A 13,149-nucleotide genomic window follows, 5' to 3' on the forward strand; every position below is an offset into this window, starting at 1 on the left:
TTTTAATGTCTTGATTAAACTTAGTACTAAAATAAAATATATGAAGAAAAAAATTAGGGATATTTTAAAGACTGAACATTTCACAATTAATTGGATTATTCCCTAATAATCGGGACACCTTATTCCCACTAATTAATGGATTCATTTCGGTACGTGAATAATTTCAGCCATAAAAAAAAATCAGGTTTATTTTTTAGACTGAACATTTCATAATTATTTGGATACGTCGAACTAGTGTTAAAATCCAAGATAAGAACAACATAATGTTGCAATCAAAGGGACATAACTCACAAAAGAGTTACCTGTCCTTTAAATGATATTGTGTTCTGTTCTATTTTTTCGTATCCCCTCACATCCACGAGCTGTAGCATGAACAACATTTCAAACAGTATTCCACATAATTCAAATAATATATAAAAATTGCAAAACTGAATATTTGGTTAGCCTGACGTTCCGCATTTCTTTATTTACATTGGAAGTGACGTCACACAAATCTTATAATACGGATGGCTACAATTGTAAAAATAATTTTTTTTATTTTTCTTTCATTTTAAGCTCCTCCCCCCCGTTTGTTATTGTTTTCTACAATTAATAAACCAGTTTACAAATAAATTTAATCTTGGAAACTACTCATTTGCCGTAATTTTAAACGTTATTTTCGTTTTCAGCGACCCCGAAAACCTTTAAGAGTGGTAATTTTAAAGGAATTTGAGGGTGGAGTAATTCTTCATATTTACCTTTTTTTTAATTGAATTATTAGGTGAAAGTACAGAATAGTTACAATACACCCTCCCTTCCCCATGTTAAATAATAGGTTTCTAAATAATAGCGTTAAAAAATAGCTCGGGTTGTAAATTGCAGGACTGCAGGAATACCTATAAAAGGTAACGCCCGATCGGAAAAAGAGCTCAAAATGAAAATAAAATAAATTCTCCGCTCAAAATAAGAAATGAGAGAAAAAAAAAGTTAAATTCTCCGCTGTGTTAGTACTTATAAACTAAAACAAATTCTCAAAATGAAAAGAAATGTTAGATTCTCCGCTAAAATACCAAAATAACAAATGGGAGATTAAAAAAAAAAAATTCGCTAAAACAAATTATTTTTTACTTACTTTAAGGAGCTCAAAATGAAAGAAAAATAAAACAATTTATTTTTACAATTGTAGCCATCCGTATTATAAGATTTGTGTGACGTCACTTTCAATGTAAATAAAGAAGTGCGGAGCGTCAGGATAGCCGAATATTTCACATAACTGAATATTTCACATAAATAACTAAAATAAAAAGAGGAAGGAATTGTACAAACGGTGAAGTCAATCCAAAAAAAAATTTAAAAAAAGATTTAAACGAAGACAATAAATTATATATTTTAATCATTTCAGATGTAGTTTCATAATTTGTTTAATCACTTTTTTACAGACTTATGTTACCATGTATCGAATTCAACTTCAATCGTCACCAACGCTCGTCATAGTCACACAATAGCCTCGTGGCTATAAACTTGCTTGCTTTTTATGCAGTTTTTCACCTGTCTCATTTGCATGTGTGCCCTCTGTTTTCTCGTGATCTCATGAGACCACAGTTTATAAAACACGAGGCGCCATCTTTTTTTCTTTTCCCATCCAACACTTCCCTGCGGCAAGTCCACCGTCATGCCACCGCTCGCACGCACATCCACACAATGCACAAAAACGTGGACGCTTGCTTCTCTGGTGAGTATTACACATAGGTGTTGTTTCGCCCAACTCATCCTCTGACCTTTTTTAGGCGATTAAGCACGACCATACATGAATGCGCAGTGTTATAACGTTTGTATCCACACCAATTACTGCTTTCCATAGTTGTTGTCTCACCACGTTTTGACCCATTAATCCTTTGGCCTTCTTGGGTAGGATTGAAACTGATATCTTCACACAATGCTGACTTGGAAGCGTGGAGATCCTGTGGTTTGACACTTGTATAAATCTTTAACAGAGATATTTAAAGCAATCACCGTTTTCAACATACACACGTTTGAAGTACGCATAACGATACAACGTCGTAACTTGCCCATTCGCACACATACAATAAAAGGAATTGCGCTTCACATGTAGCAATACAACAAATAATCTTGAACATTCTAGAATATTCGTATATAAGGTTTTGCCCGCAAAAATCAAACCAGTTTCTCTTTAGGTTTCTTCAGCTTAACCTGGAGCTAAAAAACTGTCCGTACAGGACGTTAAATTACATAACAGGGTTTCCTGGAGCAAAGAAACTCTACAAGCGTACAAGACGTTAAATTACATAACAGGATTTCCTGCGTGTTCTGCACCTTAAATTCTCAATATAAAAAAATTATCAAATCTACTGAGATTTATTCTTCTTGAAAAGCCTGTTATCTCAAACTGCTATTTTCGTATCATTTAAACACGTAATGGGTTTATTTTCCTCCCAGAAAAGAACCACGTGTTCCTTCTCTCCCTAAAAACTCATAATCCTGATGCCTATTCTATTTTAATATCAGTCGGACACACACACACACACACACACACACACACACACACACACACACACACACACACACACCACACGCACGCACGCTACGCACATACACACACGCGCGTGCACACACACACACGTGCATATCACTTAAATACCAGAAATTTTCACGTCTCAACATAAAAATTCCTAATCATGAACTTTTTGTCTTTTCTTCGAGACACACATTAGCAAAGATTATGTCTAATGAACACTTCAATAAATCTTCACACTTTACTTGCAATAACCCTTATCCCTGAGTGGCTTCCGGGCCTTGATAAGTGGTGACCACCGTGTAAAAAAAATTATAAATAATTTCCATAATTCCCTAGACTTTAGATAATTTCAGAATTATTAATCCTTAATTCTTCCTTAGAACTTTCCAATATTTTAAGTTTTTCCACAAAAATCTCATGTTACTTGTTTGTTTGTTAAAGCTTACTCTTTTTTCTGCCTTTATAGATGAATAATAGTAAACTAGGACTCTTTGCGACCACTACTTTACTCCCTCGATCCCTGCCCTCACTCCCAACTTTCTGGACTTGATAATAATCCTAATCAACATAGTATTTTCCTCCAATGCCCTGCAGTGTTATCGATTCATTCACCTGTTTCAATGGCCACACATATTCATATTTATATCTATTACGTATACGCAACGCCTCATTATTGCAAAAACGTTGACGGTGAAATGATTTGAATTACTTTTTATTAAACATGCTTTTAAATATTGTTAGTTTTATTCTAATACAAGGATCTCGAGTTCTTATTCGAATGTCATTATATTTCCAAAGTTATTCACGCCTTTTAAATTTATATGAATGTGGATGTGACTCGGTAGAACTCTTCTATAAGTCGGAGATCTCGTGTAATTTATCTTTAACAGTCCCAGTGATACTCTGCAAGTTTGGACTTATTGATATCCCTGCACTTGCAACAATGATTTCTAATATCGACGGATTCTGACTACGAATTTGTGAATACCGACTCACACCCCACATATCCTACAATCCATTGGCCAATTCAACTGAAAGTGAACTCATCTATTTCCTTATTGTTTTCTGTTAATAGGAGAATATCGTGTTTATTTATAAATCTACTCTGTGTGTGTGTGTGGGGGGGGGGGGTTATACATCTTCCGCATCTAGTTTATTAGCATCTACTTTCATATATTTCGAAATGAAGACTTTAAGTCGTAATATAATCATTATTTTTTGCAGAGAAAAAAGCAAAAGAAATACATATGAAACTTGATTTTCCTAAAAATAATTATTTATTAATAAATATCAATTTATATGAACAATTGATTTTCCTAAAAAGAATTATTTATTAATAAATATCAATTTATATGAACAATTGATTTTCCTAAAAATGATTATTAATGACTTTTATTTTTATAAAATTAATGTATAAAATTATTATCTATCAATAAGTATCGATTTTAAGAAACACTTGATTTTCATAAAAAATTATTTATCAATAACTATCAATTTTATATAAGCACTTGATTTCCAATAAAATGATTTTATCAATACCTATGAATTTTTATGAACATTTGATTTTAATATAAATGATTATTTGTCAATAATTATCTATTTTTACAAACACTTGATTTACATAAAAATGGATTATAAAGATCTGATTTTAATAAAAATGATTATTTGTCAATAACTATTAATTTTTATAAACCATTGATTTTCATAAAAATGATTATTTGCCAATAACTATTCAAGATTTGAATTATATGCAATGTATCTGTTCCGGGTTTAATTACTAAAACAAAAGTCACATATTTTAATGGATTTAAAAATAATCGTTTGTGAAAAGTGTAGAATATGTTTTACATGTTTATTATGAACAGTCTTAAACATTTTTTATTAAAGTTCATATAGTAACTTTATTAAGTTCATTAAAAATCAAGTAAACAATTTTTATTAAAGTTCATACACTAACTTTATTCAGAGTTTATTAAAAATCAAGTAAACAATTTTTATTAAAGTTCATATATTAACTTTATTCAGAGTTCATTAAAAAATCAAGTAAATATATTTTATTAGAGTTCATATTGTCACTTTATTCAGAGTTCATTAATAAATCAAGTAAATATTTTTTTTATTAAAGTTATTGAAGTTTTATTTCAAGTTCATATTCATATACTTTATTCAGAGTTCATTAATAAATCAAGTAAATATTTTTTTAGTAAAGTTATTAAAGTTTTATTTCAAGTTCATATTCATATACTTTATTCAGAGTTCAGTAAAAATCAAGTAAACAATTTTATTGTGAAGTTTGAAATTAAAGAAATGTAAATATGAATAAATTGATGAACACTTGTCTTTAAAAAGATTGTTTACGGCAGAGGAAATAATATAAACAACAAATTTCATGATATAATTTCTATGCAATGTGTTATTATGTTATTTATTAGTTGAAAAAAGCAAAACACACATTACATATAAAATAGTTTATCTTCGTCTTGCAACAATTCTGTATAATTTCAAACTTTTTTATAAATACGATTGTTCCTACCACAACAAGAATATTTATTTATTAATAATTTACTTTCTATGCAATGTATTATTATGTGGATGACTAATATTTATTAGTTAAAAAGGCAAAAACACATTTCATATAGTTTATCTAAAAAGTTTAGCAACATATTGGTCTTTCAAAGTGTCTGTATAAGTTCAAATATATTTTTATTAGGACAAGTATATTTCTTTCTTAAAAGTTTACTTTGTATTCAAGTATATTTATTTCTGGATAGTTACAGTGAAGAGCTTGTTTCAACCATATGTTTTGGTAATAGTTGTTTTGTAATTCTGGAATCTATTAAGCTTTTGTTTCATTATTCCAGTGGTTATCTCTGGTCCTGGAATTTCGGGTTTGTAATCGTTGCTTTTAGTAACATTTTGGATCCATTTAGTCTTTCTTTATAGGTCACCTCATTTTCAAAGAGAGGTCTCCAATAATTCTTCAGTGCTTGTTTTTCTGGCGGCTTTTATACCGTTATTTTCTGCCTTTTTAACTTTCGGTAGCATAATCTTGTATTTTGTCTGACTTTTCATTTCTATTTATTCATTTGGCAAATGTTTATGCACAGGTTCAACTGGTTTGAATTGTTTGGTTTCAGCGTGAAATTTGGCTTTTTATTTCTGACCTTTGTTGTTTTTTGTTTTTGGAAAGTTGGAATTGCTTTCTTAACAATGTACGGTTCTGAGGACAATATTACCTGATTTACTCTGTGAAGGGTGGGTTATACGGAATGTGTCTATCGAGAGCAACATAAAATATTTGTTGCTCCCGTGGTTTGTATTTAAGGCAAGTTTGGTCTCTTCAATCGTCTTACACCTTCCACTACTCCTCAACATCTGGCATTTCCTCGGGGAGTGGTGCTGGCGCTTCACTTGTTGGTAAAGACCAGAGGTCCAGTTCATGGTTATTTGTGTTTTTTTAAATGTTTTTGCTTGTAGAAGGGTCATTCAATGTTGTGCATTGATTCAGGGCGGAAATGTTTACAGTTATTTTTTGTTAGTGTAGTGTTTTTTTTTTTAAAATAAGACTTCTGTTATGTGTTTAATCTCATCCTCATTAAACACCTTCTTGCTGTTGTAAGGCTGGGCTCTTATTTTTGAAAATGGGACAGTTCGTTTGCCTGGACTGAAATGGAAGAATCTTTCCCTTTAGTGCCCAAACCAGTATCAACTTTTCTTTTCAAGTAAACCTGGATTTCCCTCTACGAGTGTTTTCCCCTTCCTTAATTGGAAGGTAGTTTTTTTCTTCCTTCTTTAGAACTGCATTTAAAAAAAAATTCTTCTTCTATCTTATAGTTAGCCATCTGGATAACTAGTGATCGAGAATAGGCAACTAGTGTAGTTTTTTTCTTCAGTTTCTTTCAATTTCTTTAATCTTATTTAATGTTTTGTAACTAATAATAAGTAGTTCTGTTCTTCCTCCTTTAGGGCTGCATTTTTTTAAAAATTCTGTTTTTCTGCCATATAGTTTCATATCATCTGCATAACTAGTGATCGAATATAGGAACTAGTGTAGCTTTTATTTTTCTCAAGGAGGTCAGTTTCTTTTTATTTCTCGAATTTTATTTAATGTTTTTCTCCACTTTTCAAACTCCAACTATTTGTGATAGCAAACAAGTAGTACCATTTTTCAGCATCAAAACTTGTTTTCTTTTTTCTTTTTGTTACCAACGCATGATGGCTTACCTTGTTTATCTGCTGTTATGGATGAAGAGCCACTTCCAGACTAAAGATTTACATCATCGTATGCCTCTTCGTTCCTGGTGTATGAACGATTTGAGGGTCCCTTTTAATCCTGGGCAAAAATCTGCCAGCAGTCTTTTGTGTTTTGTTTCATTTATTTTTATGATTTCCTCATTGTACACGGCTTTTATTTCCCATTCTCAGCTGTTCTTTTTTGCTAAAGGATGTGATCTGGTCATATTTCATCATGGTTTATTTCTAATCAGAGGTGTCATCATGTCAGATATTCTGACAATCTATAGAGAGACCTTAGGCACACGGGGCTAGTGTCTAACAGAGATCCAAGTTTCTCTCTCTCTTTATAAAAAAATCTTCCTTTGACGATTGTAACGCTGAGTATTGGGCACCCAAACCAGCTGCCAACGTTTTATTTCGTATCGTCTTTGTTCCCTTAAGTGCAATTGTCTGGATCTCTTTTTCACTTGATTCACCAGGAATATTAGTAAGATAAGACTTCAAGTTCTTCTACCTGAGCACTGTAGCATCTATAACTGGTATGATTTTTGTCTCCCTAAAATTCCAGTTTCTTTTCATATCATACATGAGATCTTGATATTTGCTGTTTCTTATTTTCATCTCCATTAAGACCTACATAATTAGGGACACTGACTTCAACCAAGGTTGCAACTCTATCTGACTTATTCCATATAACTATGTTATTACTGGCATGGGAAGCTGGTTGACGGCAATAATTTCATTTTTATTTATAAGCTGTGTTTTACATATCTTCTTCACATGGTATACATATTCTTTACTAATCTTCTCCCTCATCTTGGCATGTTGTATGTTCTCGTTTTCCTCAATGCCAACGTATTTATAAGGCTCGTGCTCTTCTAGATCCTTGATGTCAATATCTTCATTTAGCTGCATGTTTTCTGTGTGAGTCTTCTTCCCAGCACTGCGTGTACGTTTGACACATTTATCCAGGTCAAATTTCATTCCGATGAGATTGGAGATGGTGAGTATTACCTGCACAATCATGAAACTGGTGTCCCCCTCTGTAAGCCAGGGTGGTGTTTCTACCTCACCTCTTAGCATCCTGCTAGAGCAATCACTGGAGTGGTGAGGGAGTGCAGTCAATTGTTTCAGACAAAAGTTTTGGATATTGTCGATGCCAGTTTTCCTTTTGCTATACTGGGAGGTATCACTGGTTCTGGTATTTGAGGCTTGGTTTAGCTGAGCCTAATAATATCTTCAATCCACAAGGCTTCCTGATTGTATTTGCTTTCTGTTTCAAATATAGACCCCCAGTAGTTTCGAGGTCTCCCTTTGCAGGTGGACTATCTACAGTAATGGTGGCCCTTATAAGCTGCCTGTAAAATATCCTTTAGTTTGTTTAAAACCGCCTGTTTTAAATCTGGGAGTTGATCTTTTTCTCCCGGTTTCTAATCTTCTGGGCAGGTGATGGTATTTTCACTCCAACTCCCTTGCTATATTATGCAACCCTCCAATGTTCTCATGGTAGTATTTGGTACAAAGTTTTCTGATAGTGATTTAAATCGAGCCTGTACCGAGGGATCTGCAAGGAACTGCTTTAGTTGGCTTTTAGTTGTTTTTGCAATTTGTATCTTCCAGTGAGGTGTGTGTCTGGAGACTCTGGACCCTATTTGATGTTTGTTCTTGAATGTTCAGCAGTTAATTTTTCTGTCAATGTTGAGCCCAGTTGCATATGGGGGAGTTCTGTGAGCGTTACTGTTGTTGGTATTAGCCTCTTGAGAGCGATGTTAACTTTGGCTCTAACAATCTTAGCTCTTTTGACAGCTTGAATCTTGGACAAACGTGGTCTGTCCTTCATTCTCATACACCTCACCTCCTCAATTGTGTTGCTGAGCTACTCCTCCAAAGCTAACTGCTCATCATCTGCTTCTGGTAGTACAACTGATGGTGGTGGTGGTCTAGGTGATTGTGGCGGTGATGCAGGTGATGATATCCTGTTTCTTTTTCAGGATAAAAAATGACAAAAGATCCCTTCCAGTGTGCTGTTCTGTCCTTTTGTCTTTGATACTTTAGTTTTGCATATTTTCCCTTTTAGTTTTAATTTTCTTCCTTTGAAGATTGTCATGCTCGGATTGCCCTGCTTTTTACTGTAACCATCCTTGCTGTTTCCTTAACTGCAATTGTCTGGATCTCATTTGCACAGGAATTTTAGTTAGGTTTTTCCCTGGTATGAGTTCTAAGATGTCTCACTAAGTTTGATTTGTCAGAACAAGAATATCCACACACAGAACAAGAATATGGCTTTTCCCCAGTATGAGTTCTCATATGTATCACTAATGTGGATTTTTCAGAATAAGAAAACCCACACACTTTACAAGAATATGGCTTTTCTCCAGTGTGAGTTCTCATATGTACACCTAACACTGATTTTTGAGAAAAAGAATGTCCACACACTTTACAAGAATGTGGTTTTTCTCCAGTGTGAGTTTTCATATGTTCCACTAAATGTTGTTTTTGAGAAGCAGAATAGTCACACAGGTGACAAGAATGTGGCTTTTCCCCAGTATGAGTTCTCATATGGTTCATTAAGGTTGATTTTGTAGAACAAGTATATCCACACACTTCACAAAAATGTGGCTTTTCCCCAGTGTGAGTTCTCATATGACTCACTAAATCTGATTTTCTAGAACAAGAAAAGCCACACACTTGACAAGTATGTGGCTTTTCGCCAGTGTGAGTTCTACTATGTCTCACTAAGTTTGATTTTGTCGAACAAGTATATCTACACACGTCACAAGAATGTGGTATTTCCCCGGTGTGAGTTCTCTTATGTTTCGCTAATTGTGATTTTTCAGAACAAGAATATTCACACACTTCACAGGAATATGGCTTTTCACAAGGGTGCGTTCGCATATGTGCAACTAGCGATGTTTTTAAGGAACAAGAATATCCACACACTTGACAAGTATGTAGTTTAATAATAATGGAGTGGTGATGGAGTGCAGTCAATTGTTTCGGACAAAAGTTTTGGATATTGTCGATGCCAGTTTTCCTTTTGCTGTATTTGAGGCTCGGTTTAGCTGAGCCTAATAATATCTTCAATCCACAAGGCTTCCTGATTATATTTGCTTTCTGTTTCAAATAAAGGCCCCCAGTAGTTTCGAGGTCTCCCTTTGCAGGTGGACTATCTACAGTAATGGTGGCCCTTATAAGCTGCCTGTAAAATATCCTTTAGTTTGTTTAAAACCGCCTGTTTTAAATCTGGGAGTTGATCTTTTTCTCCTGGTTTCTAATCTTCTGGGCAGGTGATGGTATTTTCACTCCAACTCCCTTGCTATATTATGCAACCCTCCAATGTTCTCATGGTAGTATTTGGTACAAAGTTTTCTGATAGTGATTTAAATCGAGCCTGTACCGAGGGATCTGCAAGGAACTGCTTTAGTTGGCTTTTAGTTGTTTTGCAATTTGATCTTCCAGTGAGGTGTGTGTCTGGAGACTCTTGACCCTATTTGATGTTTGTTCTTGAATGTTCGGCAGTTAATTTTTCTGTCAATGTTGAGCCCAGTTGCATATGGGGGAGTTCTGTAAGCGTTACTGTTGTTGGTATTAGCCTCTTGAGAGCGATGTTAACTTTGGCTCTAACAATCTTAGCTCTTTTGACAGCTTGAATCTTGGACAAACGTGGTCTGTCCTTCATTCTCATACACCTCACCTCCTCCAAAGCTAACTGCTCATCATCTGCTTCTGGTAGTACAACTGATGGTGGTGGTGGTCTAGGTGATTGTGGCGGTGATGCAGGTGATGATATCCTGTTGGCTTTTTCAGGATAAAAAATGACAAAAGATCCCTTCCAGTGTGCTGTTTTGTCCTTTTGTCTTTGATACTTTAGTTTTGCATGTTTTCCCTTTTAGTTTTAATTTTCTTCCTTTTGATTGCCCTGCTTTTTTTTTTTTTTTTTTTGTCTGGATCTCATTTGCACAGGAATTTTAGTTAGGTTTTTCCCTGGTATGAGTTCTAAGATGTCTCACTAAGTTTGATTTGTCAGAACAAGAATATCCACACACAGAACAAGAATATGGCTTTTCCCCAGTATGAGTTCTCATATGTATCACTAATGTGGATTTTTCAGAATAAGAAAACCCACACACTTTACAAGAATATGGCTTTTCTCCAGTGTGAGTTCTCATATGTACACATAACGCTGATTTTTGAGAAAAAGAATGTCCACACACTTTACAAGAATGTGGTTTTTCTCCAGTGTGAGTTTTCATATGTTCCACTAAATGTTGTTTTTGAGAAGCAGAATAGTCACACAGGTGACAAGAATGTGGCTTTTCCCCAGTATGAGTTCTCATATGGTTCATTAAGGTTGATTTTGTAGAACAAGTATATCCACACACTTCACAAAAATGTGGCTTTTCCCCAGTGTGAGTTCTCATATGACTCACTAAATCTGATTTTCTAGAACAAGAAAAGCCACACACTTGACAAGTATGTGGCTTTTCGCCAGTGTGAGTTCTAATATGTCTCACTAAGTTTGATTTTGTCGAACAAGTATATCTACACACGTCACAAGAATGTGGTATTTCCCCGGTGTGAGTTCTCTTATGTTTCGCTAATTGTGATTTTTCAGAACAAGAATATTCACACACTTCACAGGAATATGGCTTTTCACAAGGGTGCGTTCGCATATGTGCAACTAGCGATTTTTTTAAGGAACAAGAATATCCACACACTTGACAAGTATGTAGTTTTTTCCTAGTGTGAGTTCTCGTATGTTTTACTAAACATGATTTATGAGAAGAAGTATATTCACACACTTCGCACGAGTATGGCTTTTCTCCAGTGTGAGTCCTAATATGAATTACCAACTTGGATTTTTCAGAACAAGAATATCCACACACTTTACAAGTATATGGCTTTTCCCCAGTGTGAGTTCTCATATGTGTCACTAAATTTGATTTTTCAGAAAAAGAATGGCCGCATACTTCACAAGTATGTGGCTTTTCCCCAGTGTGACGTCTCATATGTTTGACTAAATTTGATTTTTCAGAACAAGAATATCCGCACACTTCACAAGAATGTGGCTTTTCCCCAGTGTGGCTTCTAATATGTCTCACTAAAGATGATTTTTCAGAGCAAGAATATTCACACACTTCACAAGAATATGGCTTCTCCCCAGTGTGAGTTCTCATATGTATTCTTAACTGTGATTTGTGAGAAAAGGAAAAACCACACACTTTACAATAATGTGGCTTTGAGTTCTTACTCATTTTTTCACTATCGTGTATTTATTAAAACAAAAATCTCACAAATTTGCATTCATATTTCTATTAAAGTTTTGTAGTTTCCAATACTGTCAAAAATATTGCCTTTTTAAAAGCCATATACTTTTTTCATAGTTTCCATCTCTTGTTACCTTTTGATTTATTTGAACATTAAACACATATTTCAGAACAAAATATATTACCTTTAACATGTGTCATGATATCACCCGTTCCAAAAAATTGTTAATAGTCTCAGTATAAGAAATCCTCCCAAAAATGTTGCGGTAATCGTCCAAAAAAATTAATGTTTGTAATGTTTAAGGAAAAAATACTCCATTAAAATTGATTAGTAACATTCAATCAGGAACATCTGTAAAAATATAAAATAATTCAATATTTTTAACATTCGCACTGAGATAGTAGGATTCTCTTTGTTTTTGTCAATATCATTGGATTAAACTTACAACCTCTACATTCATTTAATATAACTAATAATATGAGACATGTAAGAAAAGGGACCAAATATGTTCTAACTTGACACCGAGCAAGTTGGTACAGCTTTTGTTTAATTAGATGCAACATTGTTATGATTAAATCCTAGTGAGGAATAAAATGTTTAAACTTATATATAAAATACTACACTATAGAATACTAAAATACACTATATATATATATATATATATATATATATATATATATATATATATATATATATATAGTCATCCACATACAGTACTGTTTCGCTGCTTTACAGCTCATCACTATTATGATGCTGAGTGGGTAATGAATTAATGATGTTTGGACACACATATATATAATATATATATTATATTTCATAATAGTGTGTATATATATATTTGGACACACGCACATATATATATATATAATATATATATATATATTGTATTTCATAATAGTGTATATATATATATATATTTTCATATATGCATATATATACATTACTAAAAAATATAATATATATTGTATTTTTAGTATTATATATTGTAGTATTTTATCTATAGTTTAAACGTTGTAAAGTGTATATATATATGTATATATATATATATATATATATATATATATATATATATATATATATATATATATATATATGAATGTTAATGTAAATTATATATCCAATATATGTAT

General features: G+C 33.2%; 1 protein-coding gene across 1 annotated transcript in view; it reads right to left on the bottom strand.

Annotated features, from left to right (window-relative positions):
• LOC145270272 (uncharacterized) overlaps positions 1–12,006 on the bottom strand; it is a 102,474-nt gene extending 90,468 nt beyond the window's left edge. Inside the window, exons 1-5 of the mRNA XM_080125916.1 lie at positions 11,550–12,006; positions 10,329–10,549; positions 9,129–9,427; positions 8,647–8,733; positions 7,607–7,850 (exon numbers count right to left, since the gene is read on the bottom strand). Of these exons, the coding sequence (XP_079982042.1) occupies positions 7,607–7,850; positions 8,647–8,733; positions 9,129–9,427; positions 10,329–10,549; positions 11,550–12,006 (1,308 nt within the window). The remainder of the gene's footprint in view (positions 1–7,606; positions 7,851–8,646; positions 8,734–9,128; positions 9,428–10,328; positions 10,550–11,549) is intronic.
• Between the last annotated feature and the right edge of the window lie 1,143 nt (positions 12,007–13,149).

This window comes from Euprymna scolopes, chromosome 46, assembly GCF_053919585.1.
Source record: "Euprymna scolopes isolate OS-2025 chromosome 46, ASM5391958v1, whole genome shotgun sequence".
In the NCBI taxonomy this organism is placed as follows: Eukaryota; Metazoa; Mollusca; class Cephalopoda; order Sepiida; family Sepiolidae; genus Euprymna; species Euprymna scolopes.